At 47.3% G+C, this 17,334-nt stretch overlaps 1 protein-coding gene across 1 annotated transcript in view; it reads left to right on the top strand.

Annotated features, from left to right (window-relative positions):
* The first annotated feature begins 612 nt into the window (after positions 1-612).
* AP3D1 (adaptor related protein complex 3 subunit delta 1) overlaps positions 613-17,334 on the top strand; it is a 43,603-nt gene continuing 26,881 nt past the window's right edge. The window contains exons 1-4 of the mRNA XM_027717224.2: positions 613-933; positions 13,940-14,035; positions 14,842-14,922; positions 15,568-15,648. Coding sequence (XP_027573025.1) covers positions 838-933; positions 13,940-14,035; positions 14,842-14,922; positions 15,568-15,648 — 354 coding nt within the window. The 5' untranslated portion in view covers positions 613-837. The remainder of the gene's footprint in view (positions 934-13,939; positions 14,036-14,841; positions 14,923-15,567; positions 15,649-17,334) is intronic.

Raw genomic sequence — 17,334 nt, forward strand, 5'->3', positions numbered from 1 at the left:
ACGTGATCATGCGAAGGCGTGGCCAGATGGGCTGGGCGTGGCCTAATTGAGTGGGCGGGACTGACGAGCGATGTGTAGACGGAGGGCTGGCTACGGGGGCGTGGCCATGCGGGCAGGGGCCTGGCCAGGATGTGCCGGGGGCGTGGCCAGTCGGGTGGGGGCGTGGCCATGATGACCTTGGGGGCGTGGCCCAATTGGAGTGGGCGGGGCTGAGCAGCTGCCCTCGGACTATGGGGCGTGGTCATGTGGGAGAGGGGCGCGGCCAGGGCGGGCAGGGGCGTGTCTAGAGAGGGGGCGAGGCGAGCAGAGCCAGCAGGGGCGGGGCGAGAGGGCGTGACCGCCCATCCGGGGGGCGTGTCCATACAGCAGAGGCGTGTCCATGGGTCGGGGGGCGGGGCTGGAGATCGGCGAGCCAGGCGCGCGCCAGGGGCCGTTGGGGGCGTGTCCACACGCGTGGGCGCGGCCTGAGTGGAGTGGGCGTGGGCAGAGAGCGCGGCGCGGCTGACAGAGGCGGGGGCGTGGCCGCTCGGGGGGGCGTGGCCGTACCGGGGGCGTGGCCTCGCCCTCAGCTGACCGGCCGCCATTTTGTCGGCGCCGGAGCCCAGCGCCGCCCGGAGCTGCGTCCGCGGCCGGGGCCGCCCCTGCCCTGCCCGCCCTCCCGCCCGCCGGGGCCGCACCGCCCGCGCCCACTGAGCCCTTCAGAGCCCCCCGGCATGTGAGCGTCCGGCACGGCTGCTCGCACCCGGCTCCGAGCGGCAGCAGCACCGCGGCGGCCCCCCCGCCCCCCACCCCGGCCGGGCCCGGCCCCCTCAGCCCGGCGCAGGCCCCGCCGCCGCCATGGCGCTGAAGATGGTGAAGGGCAGCATCGACCGCATGTTTGACAAGAACCTGCAGGACCTGGTGCGCGGTATCCGCAACCACAAGGAGGACGAGGTGAGGGCCGGGCCGGGGGTGTCGCGCTCGCTGCCCGGAGGGGCCGTGTCTGGGGTGCGGGTGTGGGTTCGGGGAAGGGGGAAGCGGGAATCAGAAGGAGGAAGGTGACGCCGGGGTGTGGGGACGGAGAGACAGGCTGGGAGGGAGCACGAAACTTCACAAGGGAGGGTCACGCTTGGTGCTCGCCTTCCCATTTAGTGTGGGATTGTGGCGTTGAGATCCCTGATGTACATATATATGTGTATATATATATACACATACACATATACACACACATACATGAAGAATATAGAGGAATAATATAGAGGAATTCCTTCCTCCATAGCCCCACAGTCACGTGTTGGCAACTATATATTCTTCATCATGAAGCTGATGTACAGGAGAGCTGAGCTCAGTCATAGTTCAGCTTTGAGGTTATTTGTGTTGTGCATCTTCTGACTGAAATGTCCTTCTCTCAGAGCTCTTTCTAAGCAGCAATCAGTTGTATGTGTCGGCCTGTTATCCCTCATGTATGAGAGGCACGTGATCAGGAAATTAGTATAGGTGAAATAATTAGTCATCAAGAATGTGTTATGTGAGACTCCACAGCGAGGTGTCACATGGTGACTGGGAGGTAACGGGCACTGAGGATGTCACTGATGTTCATCTTCAAGTAAATCACCACCTGAGAGAAGCTTTTTTTATGTCTGGTGTAACACTTGGGCTTTGCTGGGGTGTTGGGGAGTTGCTCTTGGTAGTAACAGGCTGAAAAAAATAAGACTACAATGTCTGTTTATACAAATACAATATCCAAGTGGTATCAGCTGTCCAAAGCATCTGGAAAAGTTGTGAACGTGTAACTAGATTAAATACTTGGAAAACAGATTTTTTCATTGCTGGTGCTGCTGGGCTGAAACACAAGATAGAACTGTCAAAATCTCTGGACTGCTCAAATGGTTTTTAAGTCCCTTGTGCACAGAACAAGGTGTTGTTACACTTGGAAACTTCTATTTTTTTATAGAATATGCTGAGTTGGAAGGGACCCATCGGGATCATGGAATCAAGTTTATTTTAGTGTAAGTTAAATTTATGGGCATTGGTTTGGTGGCAGAGGAAAACCCTGCCCTGCAAAATGTGGGAAACGTGACAGAGAAGTGGAAAAACCATTTCTGTACGGATTTGTTATGAGTCTAATATTCTCCCCAAACCTGGCCCTGGTGAGCTGTGTTCCTATGAGCACTCCCCACAGCAGTTTGTGTGTTGTGCTGCTTTCAGTAAACCTGCTTTATTCTTTTGTGCTTAGGGCAGAAAATGTTTCATTAACTCTCAGATCTCTGAGGATCCCCCTGATGAAGGTCCAGGCTGGTCCAGGACTAGTGACCCCAGTTCTTTGAGAAGAATTGAACGTGCTGTTCTCCTTTGTAAAACAATTCTGTCACAAACAGCTTCCTAAAAAGCACAAGTGCAGAATGAGCAGATTCCTCTGCATCATGAGCCACTCCGAGCTTGTTTTCAGTCTGTGACAAGAAATGATTAAAATACATTGGCTTTGGTGTCCTTTGGAGTCAGGAAAGAACACTGCTTGGATAACTTTATAGGGCTCTGTGTATTTGAAGGAAGTTGTTACTCAATGTATTCACATTCTGGGATTTTGTGCCGTCAGAGCAAAAGTGTTGTCTCTCACAATACATTTTAAACTCTTTAATTTGGAGTACAAGTGATAAGATTTCAAAATAGATAACTGTAGGGATAATTCCTTTTTATATCCTCATGAGCACAGCATAAATTAACCCCCAAATTCAGGGTGTGTTCAGCTCATTAAGGCGTTGCACTGGTGAAATGTGTGTGTTCTGTGGCACAGACTGTTTGGGAATCCTTCAAAGGGTTTGCTTAATTCCATGGGAGTGGCTGCAAACAGCACAGGACTGTGCCTTTTCCTGGCTCAGCTGGAAACCTGCTGTTGAGCTTTAGGGCTGGATTAAATGCTTCCCAGGCAGTGGTCAGGGACATTTGCTGACTTTCAGGTGATGTTACAAAATCAGAATGCTCCTTTGGAGGAAGTAGCTGCAAAAATTCTTTCTCCTACAGTGCTTCCATTGTTCATTGTATCTATGAAATGTTGCTCCAGTACTGAATGTAGTTGTTCAACCAACAGTTGTGTGTCTCAAGGATAAGTGTTTAAGCTTAAGACACACAGTCTGTCCTGTTCAGAACTGTAAATTTGTTTTAAACAAACAGCAGTGTGGTGGGGAGGACGTTGGCTGTTGGTCTCAGCTCAACAGGAGTTATTCCGTGAAGAGTTGTCTCTGGAAAGGACAGTGGTTGTTAGATGAAAACAACACAGAAAGAAATGAAGGTGTGATTTTTTGCTCTGGTTATTTTATTTAGTTATTTTTATAGGTGTTGAGTTTTGTCTTTTGGAATTTAATCATATGGAAAAATCTGCCATCACTTTTCCCCCTTGTCTTTGTGGGCAAGGAAGGTTTATTCCTTTCCCCTTCCTGCACAGGTCCCATTGCAGGTGAGTGGTTTGTGTTTCCCTGTCCCCTCCAGGCTGTGTCTGCAGTGGGGGATGGACCAGGTGCTTCTCCCCTCATCTCACACGTGGGTTCCTCAGTGCAGCTCTTTGACAGCCCCACTGTGCTCTTGCTTCTTGGGTTTGTGATTCCCCCCGTGTTGCTGGGACCTCAAATCTCACACCCAAGGGAGGCTACAGCTCTTTATTGATACATTCTGTGTCCTGCTCAGCTCACAGAGGAGCTGAGGGTGCTGGAGCTGCCTGGCCTGCAGCTCCCAGGTTCTCTGCAGGATGGAATCCCTGTCCGAGGCATTCCCGTTGTCCTTCCTGGTCTGTGTCCAAGGCTGAGCCAGTTACTTTGAGTTTAAACCACTGCAGCTGAAGGCTGTGAGGTAAGAGGGATGAGGTGGTTAACACAGTCACTGTTCTGGGCAGACTTGCTCTGTGCATTTTCCAGTTTTCCAGGGAATGCTGGAGCTGCATCATGGGCCGAGTGGAAGGATGAGGTGGCAGAACAGCATTAGTTCCTTCCCGGGTTTGACACGTCGTGTTTACTTTCCAACACTTCAGTCCCTGTGGTGTTTCCCAGAGCCAGTTCAAAGTCTGAGGGAAAGCCAGACATTCCAAGAACAACTTGATCCTGCTGTGTTTTCCCAACTTTCACTTCCAGTACCTCATTCTCTCCCTTTCTTTTGGAAAATGAATCCTTTTGCTCGTGAAAGCTGTGAGTCTTTCATGGTTTTGTACCCCATGGAGTAACTTCTCCCACTTTGTGCCTACTCCTTATGGATCTGCTACACAGCACACTCAGCTTGAACTCCAGGCTGTTAGAAGTATACTGGATTTTTTCCAAGTTATTCCAATCTGATAGATGCTGTCTGTTCTCCTAAATGTGAAATAAGGGGTGGGATAATCCTGTGATGCTGTTTGGCTCTTGCACAGTGTTTTGTGTTCACAGTTAGGAAATTGGTTGTTCCCACCGAGGAAGCTCCTGTCAAATGCTGTGGTGAGAGCCTCCTTTATAAAACTGAAATGATAAAGGAACAGAAACAGAGATGTTAATCAGGTGCTTTGTCCTGTCCAGACCATAGCCCTCTGTTTCAGGTGTCTTTGATTTACTGGAGGACACTTCTGGAGGGAGAAGGGATTAAAAAAGTCCTGCATGAAATGTCTGCACACTTCTCTCATAACTTGAGAAAATCACCTCCCTCTTCTCTCAGACTCTGCTTTGTGTGCCAGGATCAGCCCTTTGTGTTTCTGTTAATTGATCCTTTCAGGGAAAAGCATATTAAAAAATTCATTTTGTTCTGTGTGGTGTTTGGTGATAAGTATCTTGTTGCTGGTTTACATTTAGGAAGCTGGTTTGTACAGAAGCAAGTGGAAGAGTGAAAGGAGCAATCCGTGCTTCTGCTTGGAAAAAAAATTAATGTCAGTCGTTGATATAATGCTGAAGAGAAATGTTTCACTGCTCAACCTGGGCTTCCCAACCTGGCAGCAGGTTACCTAAGGACAGGGGACTTGCATTGTTAAAAACCCTTTTTCCCCTAAATAAAGGGCTGCTGTGCTCCACTGCACACTTCAGCTTCTCCTCTGACATGTCTCAGATAAAGTGATGCCTTGAGGAGTTTCGAGAAATAACATCACAGAAGTCTGGGCACAGCCTGTCATGAGCGAGGCCAGAGGCCTTCTAGTGCTGTGGCTTCTGGGCCCCGGCCACTGGGGGAGTGTTAGGATCTAATGGCAAGGGATGAGGGATGGAACATGCCCAGGGAATTTTGAGGAATGCTAAAAAGCCTGTTGGTGCCTGAGGCTGTGCCGTTCACTGCTGACAGATGCTCTTTGAGGCTCTGCAGCATCAGTTACTGTGTGGTGTGTGTGTGTTAATATCTTTGAAGGGAGCTCATTATTCCACCCACTTTCGAGTGGCTCTGGGGTTGCTATTGTTAATTCTTTGAATCACTGGGAAAGACAAAGTCGGAAATAGAAACAATACACAAAGAGGGTTGAGTAAGGACCTCACACCAGTGGGGGAAAAACCAGTCTGGGATGTGTGTGAGTGTCCTGCCTCACCTGCCCTGTCACAGAGACAGGGCCTGCAGCGTGGAACACGAGCCAAGGCGTGGCTCTGTTCTCCTGCAGGAGCTGCTGAGGCTTTGCATTAGTGCTGCCTTTCATTAGCTTCTTGCTTTCTCCTGTATTAAATATTACTTAATTGGCTGTGGCATAAGTGGGGCTAATAGCTTTGTTCCCAGTCCAGGTTGTTTTGTAGCCGTCTCTGCTGAGGGTTTGAAATGATCCAGATGTGTGGAAGTAAATATTGTGCCTGGGCAGGTCCAGGGCAGGGGAAGAGCTTTCTGCTACCTAAGGAATGGAGTGGCCATACACTGTGCCTTTAGTGGGACCAGGAAAGGAACAGCCCGAAAAATCAAAGTACAGTACAGATATCAATTCCATTTCTGCACCGTGATCGTGTTCAGAGACTTGTTTATTTGCTGCTTTTTGATGCAGATCTTGGTCCCAGTGCTGAGTGCAGAAAATGCGGCCTTTTGTGATTTCCTGTCATCAGTGGCCACTCAAGTGACTAAAAAGCTCTTCCTCCACAGTGTGGGTTAGAGAATACACTTGTGTAGGGAGAGTACCTTTAGATTTTTCACTGAGGAGTGTTCCTGATAATGTGTCCTGTTCCTGGTGCCATGTAAAGAGCAGCAAGGGCAGCATTACAGACAGAACAGAGTCATGGGACCAGTTACAAAGAAGTGTTTGTGTTCCTTAGGTTATTAAAAACCTCTGATCATTGAAACGCTTCCTAATCTAAAGGAGAGTCTGCTAAAATCCAGGTGGCAGGAAGCATAAAGGTATTGGAGTAGGGTAAAAGGTGCAGAAAATAACATGGTTAGTGGGGGTGGTAGTAGCTCATAAAGGTGGTGCTTTTTTAAATGAGAAGCAAATGTTCAAAGTAACTGAATTAACTGAAATAAGTGAGTCCTGTTGAATCCTGAGTGTAACTTGGCAGGAAGAATGTTTGGGTCATACCAGCTCCCCTCAGTTGCTGAGCAGTCAGGGTTTGTAAACCACAGAGTTCAGTGCTGGTTTTGGATTAGCTGTTTCTTTTTATATTGTTGTTTCTGTGATGACCTAGATGTTCAAAACTGAAAACTTCCACTGAGAGATTCCCATGGTAAAAGGTGTGTAAATGGAGGGAGGTGTCGGTGTGGGAGTGTTGGAACTTTCTCCTGGCTGGCTCAGTCTTCATGGCAGGGCTGTATAAAATCCATCACTCCAAGCTATCACTGAGTCAGCTCCAGCCTGGAGAGTGTACCTTTGTTTGGAAAGAATGGTGTGATTGTACAGCAGGGAGGAGTGAACAAACTTACTTTAATGACACAAATATTTGTGCTCAATTTAAGAAGTCAGCAATGGGCGCCAACAGTGTTTTTCTTCATTATCCTCCTTACCTTTCCATAACTGTAAAGTTCTCATGGCTGTTACAGCTTTGTCATTTTTCAGTGTTCCGTTTTTACATGGTATTAGTACATCATTAAGCATCTTTTTTTGTGATGTTTCCCTCTGAACTAATGCCAGTCAGCTGAGTCTCTGCAACAATAGCTACTTTAGTTCCCTAGGAGGAAGTGACTGTTTCCTATGCATCCAACAAAGCACGTGCTTGTAATGAAGCCTGACTTTATCAGAGCCCGAAACTGCACAGAGGGATGTCTGGAATGAGCAAGTTGAAAAATCTACTGTAAAAACACTTGCAGGGCTTTTTGCAAAGTAAGGTAAAAATAAAACTTTGAGTACATGTTGTATTTGCACTTTTATCTGATGCACTTCTCTTAAAAGTTGTCTGCTCGGATATGGTTTAGACAGCAGAGGGCCCCGAGGATTTGTTTAATTGCTGCAATTAAATTAACAAATGCTGTGATCAGATGGGAGATGTATTTATATTAAGGGACTGATCATTCTGGAGATAATTAAGGGCCATCTCCAGACCCTGCTGCTGGTACCTGTTTGCTGATTCACACCAGGGTTTGGGGGTTGCTGGTTCCCCCTTCACTGTTGACACCTTGGCCAAACCTGCCTGGGAGGGGTCAGGATGGCTCTGAAATCCTTTTTTGTGTGAAACATTGAATTACCTTTGGCCTGGAGCATCTCTCTCCTGAGGAAAGGCTGAGGGAGCTGGGGCTGCTCAGCATCCAGAGCAGACTGGGAGGGGCCCTCCCCAGGCTGTGTCAGGGGCTGCAGGGAGGGGGCAGAGGACGGACCAGGCTCTGCTGGGGGGGCCCAGCAATGGCACGAGAGGAACGGGCAGGAGCTGATGCCCAGGAAGTTCCAGCTGGACATGAGGGAGAACTTCTTCCCTGTGCAGTGACCGAGCTCTGAGCAGGCTGCCCAGGGAGGGGTGGAGTGTCCCTCGCTGGGAATATTCCAGAACACAGTTCATGTGCTCTGGGGTGACCCTGCTGGAGCAGGAGATGGGACCAGGTGACGCACACTGGTCCCTTCCAGCCTGACCTGTTCTGGGATTCCATAGACCACCCAAAAGCAGCTCTCTGTGGGGAATTGCTGGAACATCCCAGTGCTCCAGGAATGCTACTGGTGCTGCCGTGCTCAGCCTGTGTGGGTGCATGTGCTGGCCTGGGTCTGGCTTGGGTTCACTTTGGACAAGCAGCTGTTTCTTCCCTGAAACCCGACCCTTGTGTTATGTACCTGTTCAGAAGGTCACTGTGGTTTTGTGGCGCCTTAAGGGGCTGTGGTGGCTGGTCTGGATTTGGTATCTGCTCTGAAACTGGTGCACAGCTCTTGCACAGCATCTCTCTGGATCAAAGTTTTTTCTTGGTTTATGGGTCAGTTTAGGATGCATCATGGCAGGTTTCAGTTGGTATGTATAACTCCAGCAAACATAAGGAAAACAAAAAGCTGTAAATTGACTTTTTGCATTCCTTCCTCAGTGTTGTTTGGCCAAGGAGTCTTGTGATCTCGCTGTGTTGGAATGGACAAGGGGCACTGGGTAATGCAACATGTTTCTAATAAATAATATAGAAGTCTGCTGCGAATGGCCCAGCAGAGGCTCACCCTGGTGCTTCCAGGGTGTGTCACCCAGGAGAACAGCACATTGTCTGGCATCCTTACCTCAGGATGGTGAATAAATCCCTGGAAAGCTGGGGAACAAGGGCAAAGTCAGTCGTGTTAGAACATGTACAGCCACCCTGTTTATCAGCAGCTGAGTGAAAGATAAGCTTGGCTTTAGGATGGTGTCTTTCAAGTTGTAACGTGTTTCCTGAGCTTTTTCTTGCACTCGGTGCCCTCTGCACTGCTGGCCTTTGGCTGGAATGAGCTCAGTGCACTTTCCCACTCGCTGCTCACAGTCTGGGCTGTTCTCATCTGCTCTGCCTGGTCCATGGCTCTGCTGGAGTGAGGCTGAGGAGTGTGTGTGGGAGCACCCTCGGAATTCTCTTCCTACCCAACCATGGAGAAATCTTAACAAAGGATCTTGTTACTTGTCCCAAAGAGCTTTTCCTACAGTATTTAAACAATGTAATATTTTTACTTAACATCTAATATGTTGATTTCTAATGCTTTCCAGGGAGTGGAAAGCAGCACCTTTTGCTTTTTCATGCTCTTGGCTGTTAGTTCAGTTGATCAGTTCTGTGCTGTCGTGGTACAGTGCTCATGTCCAAGGACTGCAAACACTAAGTATAGACATTCTGACTAGTTCAGTGGTGTTTGGCATGAAGTGCTGCTTTTGGGGGGCCTGATAGAAGCCTGGCAAGTGATCCATATTTCTTCCCAGCCTTCTTCCTGAGGCAGGAGCTGGCAGCTGAGCTGTAACAGGATCTGCCTGAGGCAGGAACAAGTTTTGAAAGTTGCTTCACCTCCAGGAGGTGTCTGGGGTGTAACTGCCTTTGGTGTGAAGCATCCTGGTCATGTCACATGGCCCGTGTCCCACAGGTAATGTTTCTTAAGGTTATTATAAAGAGAAAGAAGAGAGAAATAGGAGGGGTGGTTGTTGCTGGTTTCCTGGAAGTTGATCTTCCTCTCATGTGAGATCATCATGTGCTTGTGCTCAGCGTGATTTCATGGAGTTCATTTCAAAGTCCTACCAAAAACTGATAAACCCTACAGTGTTTAAAACAAAAGAAACGTCATATTTTATGCTTGTTATTTAATTTTACATTCTAATTGTTTCAAACTTTTATGGTTTAGAATGGTATAATTACACATTTACGTTGGAAAATACCTTGCTTGTTGTGGCATTCACTGATAATAATCCTTTCCTTAAAACACTGTATTTAACCCTGAAAGAGCAAGAGAAAGAAGAACTAGTATTTACTGACATTTTGGTCTTCTATCTGGGTTGGAAGGGCTGTTGCAGTGAGTGACAGGTTTGACTCTCAAATCAAGTGCATTTGGTTTGCTGGACTGTAACCCTGAGTGGGCAGGAAAGGTTCTGCAGTGATCTCCATTCCAGTCTTCAGTGTCTTCTCATGAGCTGGTGCAAGGACAGCATGGACAGTCACATTTCCTGGGAATGTAATTGTTGTTCAGATTAGGGATTTTTCACTTGGTTCACATATTGCTTGAAAAAATTGAGTCTTTCCTGAATGTCTCTGAAATTGTCAGTAAACCCCAGGTTCTGTCTTGGCCCAAGGTTGGAATAAGGTTTTAGTGTTTTCCAAAGTTAATTCAAAAAACATGGCTTGGAAATGAAAAATCCTGTAAAGTGACATTTTGGCTTCTTACCATGACCCACTTTCCCTTCATTTCAAAGGGACTGTGTCTTTGAGTCATGATACCTTCCTTTTTATTTTAGCCACTCGCACTCATTTAAATGCACATATTTTCAAGGTGAGATCTTGGAATTCTTGAGGAATTTGGACTTATTTTAAAAACAGCTTCTGTATCTTGTTAATGGCTATAAAATGCCTACAGCATCTCTTGGGTGGAATGCATTGAGCAGTGCAGTTGTGACCGTGCTGTTTGCTCAGCTTTGTTGAGTAATCTCAGCTCCCATCTGCAGCTGTACTCGGGTTTAGCTGGGCTGCTCCGGGCTGTTCCGTGCTCCTGCTCGGAGGGAAGGCAGGGAGAACAATCACCCAGTGGTTGCTATAGCATTTCATTAAGGAGCCTTTTCCACCGAGCCGGGAAAGGCTCCTTTCCCACTTGGCAGCCGAGCAGGAATAAAAGAGCTCCTCTCAGCTCCTTCCCCTGTGCTCTCAGAGCCCTCCAGCTCTGCCCCTGCTGCCGGCCTTGCGCCTGATGGCTCTGCTGGTCCTCACTCACACCGCAGTGAAAAGCTGCCTCACTCCCTCAGCTGTCTGGCTGGGCACGGCCAGAGGGCTGTAAATGCTGGCACTCAGGAGGCTCCCCGGTCCCCTGGCCAGAATGTGTGAGGAGACTTCAAATTACAGTGTCACAGGATTAGTAACAAATTCATAGTTAAGAAATATATTGATAATATAATGAATATTGTGAGTATAAACGATGAGGTGAGGCTGTACCTGGAGTCAGTTCTGGACCCCTCATGACATGGAGGGGCTGGAGCGTGTGCAGGGAAGGGAACGGAGCTGGGAAGGGGCTGGAGCAGCAGGAGCAGCTGAGGGAGCTGGGGGGGCTCAGCCTGGAGAAAAGGAGGCTCAGGGGGGACCTTCTGGCTCTGCAACTCCCTGACAGGAGGGGGGAGCTGGGGGGGGTCGGGCTCTGCTGCCAGGGAACAAGGGACAGGAGGAGAGGGAACGGCCTCCAGCTGTGCCAGGGGAGGTTTAGATTGGATATTAGGGAATATTTCTCAGTGGAGAGGGTGGTCAGGCACTGGCACAGGGCAGTGGTGGAGTCACCATCCCTGGGAGTGTTCAGACATCGTGTGGATGTGGCACTTGGGGACAGGGGTTAGTGCTGAACAGTAACAAGCGTTGGACGTGGTGATCTTAGAGGTCTTTTCCAGCCTTAATGATTCTGTGATTCATGGGACTTCAAAACCATTTAAGGAAAAACTGAGCCAGTGATATTCTGGGAAGTATTTATTTTAATTACCACACCAGGAAATTCCTGTATTAGAAGGATTTATGCAGAAACAATCAATGCTGGGAAGGATGTCCAGATTCTGTCCTGCTTCAGTATGTAACTGTGTGTGTGTAGGGGGGTTCTCCCAAACACTTCATTGCGTTGGGTGGTTGTTCTCCCTTTTCCGGGGTGGTCTGACCCCACCCAGGAGCTGCAGTGGGGCCTGAGGGTGTGGGTCAGTCAGTGGGAAGTGCTTTGGTGCAGGTCCTGCCTGGTGCTGTGCCGAGGGCAGCAGTTCCATGAGGCAGAGCCTCGCTGAGGATCCTCTCACACCTCTGTGTTCCCTCCGTGCTCATGGGGGAGTTAAATCTGGCTGGGTGTGGTGATTGGGCTTCACAGTTAAGTGGGAGACTAAATAGATCAGTTTTCCTCATACTGCTCACTCGGGGCAGTGCTGCTCCACCAGATTAACAAAAAGTTAATACCTGCTGATCCTATAAAGCTTTCTATATATAGGGGCTGTCATTCCTTGTAGTGGTTTGGGATTTGAAGTACAGCTGTTTTGGAAGGACTTCTTTCTGCTCTTCATAATCCCTTTTTTTTGTGGTCTCAGATCTGATTGTGAGTTCTGTAATGTACTTTTGCAGAAGTTGGCTGACGGGTAGGCAGGGATTTGTCTGGGGGATGCTGGGCTGTGACTCCACTGTGCCAGGCTGCACACTACGGAACTTTTCTGTATCAAGTTACCTTTATTTCCCCTCCCTGCTCACACAGTGGTCTCTGTTCACCTCCAAAGAAGCTGCCAGGAAGCTTAAACTCATATTTGAATAGTTTGGGGATAGATCCAGTGGGAAAGGACAGTGAGGCTTTCTGCTAATGGACAGGAGGACTGAGCCCCTGTGTCAGTGTTGTGCTCTGAGATCCAGTGCCGGCCTCGCTGCCCGGGATGTGGCAACAGGATCCACACGGGGAGGATTCTGTGACACTGTTCCAGCGTGTTCTTCTGGGAGCATAAAATATTCAAGGCCAGGTGCAATGTGTTTGAGGATCAGTTGCATGTTTCGTAAGTCCCTCTTTCAGCATCTTTGTTCCAGTATTTATTTTCTACTCTCGAGTTTTTTTAGTTTAAGCTCAAGAGTTTCAAGTCCCATGTGAATTGTCTGGACCTGAATCGCTTTCAGGTTTAGGATCCCAAATCTTCTGCTTCTGGGTGAAATCCCCTGGACATTGTTAAGCATTTGGGGGCAATGCCATCCCCAGTCTTGGCAGGTGTGATCCACTCACCTGTATCCAGGAAGACAGGTGGGAATCGTGTAGAGAAAAGGGTTGTTTGGTGTTTCCAGTGCCCTCCCTTAATGTGAAAATTCCCATTGCAAAGATACTTTTTCTATCCCAAATACAGGCATTTAGAAATACCTGAAATTTCTTCAGGCCAGTCAACTTCTATGTTGAAAATATCTTTTTGGTGGAAGGTAGTGGTGTTCAGGCAGGGTTTTATTTGGGAATTAGGTAATCTGTCTCTGACCTGGTTCCTCTGGCAGTTAATTTATTTGTATGGAATGTGAAATGCCCTGGTGCATATGTGGCTTTCAGAAGAGATTATTTCTCTGCATTTCAATTTTCATGTTTTCTGTAGCAGATACCTTCAGCACTTAAATCATAATTAATTGTGAACTGGAAGAATCTCTGGCTGAGCTAACCCTGCTTATAAAGTAAAATCTGTGCAGATATTTTTAAATCCCACGTTTGCCACATCCTTCCCACAAGCACAGATGTGATTGTTTGGAAAGACACAAAGGACCAATATTTAAGTGTAAACATTGTGACATTTGGCTCTTTGAATTGCTGAGAAATTCATACAAATAACTGTTATTATCAAAATGAGTAAATGGCAAAAGGGCTCAACTAAGATGAACTGGGTGTGGTTCATGACTTTCCATGGAGCTTCAGGGCTGGGGGGAAGGCAAGGAGCACCTTTATCCCTTCAGGCAGGAGGATGGTTGTGGGTGCACCCCTGCAGTGCCATCATGTGCAGGGGGCCCAAAAGTGGAGTACCTCAGCATATTTTCCTCAGTCACCTGAAATGTGGGGCTTATTAATAGCATTTGACACAGTTTTTTCTAGTCACGTAGTGAGCAGGTTCTCTGGGGGTGAGGGAGCATTCCAGGAATGGTGAACTGGGCTTTGTTCAGACCCCTGGGGCTCAAATCTCCGGTGAACAACTTTATTTTTGCAAATTTTGGAATGCAGAGCTCTGGCCTGAGCAGTGTAATTGTGAGGGAGAGGAAGGAGAAGGGAAACCACCAAAGAAAGGGCTCAGTGCACTTTTGGTTTGGTCACAGAATTGTGATGGTTCTTTTTAACAAGTAGTTCCATCAGAACTGAGTGTGTCCTGAACTGTGTATGAGTGTGAGATTTGGTGCTTGCAGGTGCTGGGTTCTGCTGCTCCTCCTCCTCTCCAGAGCTGGGAAAGGAACCCACGTTTGTTTGTTTGTTTGTTTTCCTCAGGCCAAATACATCTCGCAGTGCATCGATGAGATCAAGCAGGAGCTGAAGCAGGACAACATCGCAGTGAAGGCCAACGCCGTCTGCAAACTGACCTATGTGAGTGCCCTGCTGGCATCCAGGGACTGGCACTGGGTTTGTGCTGTCCTGCTGCCCTGCAGCCAGTCTGGGATGGCAGGGCCTGCTCTCCTCAGGCTGTCGGAGTGCAGGGACAACACTCCACAGGTCTGACGTCAGAGACTGCATGTTCCTGTTCTGTTTGGTACAATTGGATTTTACTGTGATGGATCAGGGAGCAAACCTGATTTAAAATTAAAACAATTCTAAAAAAAGGTTGTTTTAGACTGGGTTGTTTCTTATCACACAGTGCCATGAGCACTTGAAACTGGTTTTGTTTCTCCTTCCTCGGTCCTTTGACATGGAGAAGACAAAAATGATGGTAAAGAATTATGTTCTGGGTTTTATTTTAAAATAAATCCAGGAAGCAAACCCTTCACACCAATACTTATATAACTGTATATCATAGCATCCCAGACTGGTTTGGGTTGGAAGGGACCTGAAAGCTCATCCAGTGCCACCCCTGCCATGGGCAGGGACACCTTCCACTAGCCCAGGTTGCTCCAAGCCCCGTCCAACCTGGCCTTGGGCACTTCCAGGGATGGAGCAACCACAACCTCTGTTGTCTGAAATTAATGCAGACTGTTTAAAACTTGTTTCTGGTGGAACTTTGAGACGTCTTTCATTTCCTGTGAATGCTGTAGAATGTAATATTACTCATAAGCTGGACATGTCGTGTAGTATTACTTTCAGCCTCCTGTTACATCTCCAGTTTTGAGAGGTATCTTGACCTGTTTCCTCAAGTCCCTGGTTTCAGAAGTTTGTTCTCTTGGTTTCTCTGCTCACAGTTACAGATGCTGGGCTATGACATCAGCTGGGCTGCTTTCAACATCATTGAAGTCATGAGTGCATCCAAGTTTACATTCAAGGTGAGTTCTCTGTCCCTGCAGCTGTCCTGGCCAGGCTGCTTCTTGACTGGATGTCCTTCTAGTCAGTGGGGAATCCTTGGGCTGCTGCTCTAGGCTGCTTCTGCCAGGTGTTTGACAACAGCTGTCAGATTCTTTTAGTGTTAAAAAACAGGGTATTTTTGTGTGAACACCACCTGAGGTTCTTAGTAGCAGATATGTTTTATTTTGTAATAGCTTTATAATTTTTCTCGAAAGATTTGTTTCATGCTTTTTCACCAAACAGGGGGTGGAATGTTGCTTCCTAAGGAATAATTTCCAAATTGGGCTTAAGTCCCTGAAAGTCAGGAGTCAATACAGACTAAGTGAATGTGGTAGACAGTCCTACCTTATTTCTACATCTTGGTGGTCATTGAACCTGTGTGTTGTAGAGAAGTGGAGAAGGTGGTTTTGTTATCCCTCAAACAGATGTATTATCACTAGAGATGTTACTTGTCTGAGATTATTCTTTCCCCTTTCCTAGAAAACCCTGTCATGCTTTTTCTGTTACACAAACCTAATTGTTCATATTTTTAGCATTGCTTATAAAGCTGCCAGTTGTTTTTTACCTACACACTGTGTAAACTGCCTCTAAACCAAAGCTGTGCTTCCCTCCCTGCCCTTGCCCAGCGCATTGGTTACCTGGCTGCCTCCCAGTGCTTTCATGAAGGGACTGATGTCATCATGTTGACAACGAATCAGATCCGAAAGGTAAATGTTTTGCTTCAGTTCATTTTGTTTTGTTACACTCTCTCCCTGCTCGTATTTTTGCATCTGTACAAGTATTTCTCTTTCAGGAACACAGAGGTGTTTAAGTAGAGTTCTTGATTTCCAGTCTGCTCTCATTGCACAGGCTGAGGGATGACTGAAACCCTCAGGAGCCCCCCGGGCCTCCCTGGTGCTGTCTCATTCCATCTCTGTGTCTGTTCAGCACAGACAGTGGGGACAGCAAGAACTTTGTTACGTTCACTGGTCTCTCAGGCAGCCCTTGGGAGAATGTAATGGGTAGGAAAAATGTCCCCATTCCTGAAGGAAAAGGAGCACTCACCAGCTCCACAAAATTTCTGTTTGTGAGGGCTGCTTTCTCCTGGTGTAACAGATCAGACTTTGGTACAATTGGGGGTAAAAATGGTGCAGAATGTATGTGAAGTTCTGTATTCGTGTACCCAAGTGTTGTATTCATTTTCACAGAGCTTTATCACCTGATTTTTTCAGACTTATTGGCTTACAGCATAATTTTCCCATTCCTCAGATCACAATTGTTTTTAAAGCTCTTAAGTTCAATTTTTTTTTTTAAAGTATCACTGCTTTAAAACTTGACTGATCCGGTACAAGCTGTGCCTAGATTTTTACCATCTAGGGAGCCAAAATGTCTTTTACTTGCTTAAAAAAGATCAGTGGGATGTTATCCAGTATCTTCCCTAAAGAACTAGTGCTTTTGCCTTTATCTCTTAAACTGTTCTGCTCTGCATATGAATTTTCTCCATTTTCTTGATTATGGAGACTTGACTTTACTGAATTTCAGTCACTTGCTTGGCTACTTCTTCCACTTTGTGCTTGAGTTTTTTCTTAAAAGCATCTTTTTTTTATGCCTTTTCATGTTTCATTGATTCCCCAACTTTATATTTTAAGGCTTTATCAGTTCTCAAAATACATTAAAGCCAGGATGAATTGCAGTTTCTTGCTCCTTTAGCAGCAGATCTCATTATTCTTAAAGTAGAATCTAATTCCCCACCACCTGCAGCAGGTTTTTAAATGAGATGCAAATGGCACAGAACCCCAAAGGCCTGACTATGTTTAGCTCTCCTGGAGCTGCCTCTGTGTCCACGTGGATCTGGGCAGGTAATTCTGGCAGTCCATGTGGGAATGCTCTGGGCAGTTCCCCCAGGTTCCTGTTCCCTCCTGGCTGCAGTGCAGGAGTGATCCTGGGATGCTCTGTGGGCAGAGATCTGGGTTTGTGATCTGTGCTGAACATACCCAGAGAGAAATATTAACGTTGGTGTCGGAAGCTTAGAAAGACCTGAAGGATTATGGAGGACTAAGTAGGATGCTGACTACAAATAGGTCCAAGGAAACTTGTTCCACACCCTGACTTGTGCCATGTCTTTGTGGGCTGGAAGTTGTGAGTGCTGCCAGCAGCTTGGAAGGGAAATAATCTCATTTCTCTAATGGATTAAGCTGGTGAGCACTCACCAACAGTGCCTGTTCCCAGCCAAGTTGGTGACAGTTGGGCTTTGTCTTAGCAGGGTTAGTGTTTAATACCAATTTTTTAGGACTTTAACCATGTTGGTGATCATATCACAAGTGTTTAAAAATGACTTCCATTCCTAAAATCCCACCAAGGTGCCATCTCTCTAATTGCTTTTATGTTGCAATCATCCATCTCTTGTTTAATTA

Source organism: Pipra filicauda, unplaced genomic scaffold, assembly GCF_003945595.2.
Source record: "Pipra filicauda isolate LSUMZ 115617 unplaced genomic scaffold, ASM394559v2 scaffold423_size595307_pilon, whole genome shotgun sequence".
Taxonomy (NCBI): Eukaryota; Metazoa; Chordata; class Aves; order Passeriformes; family Pipridae; genus Pipra; species Pipra filicauda.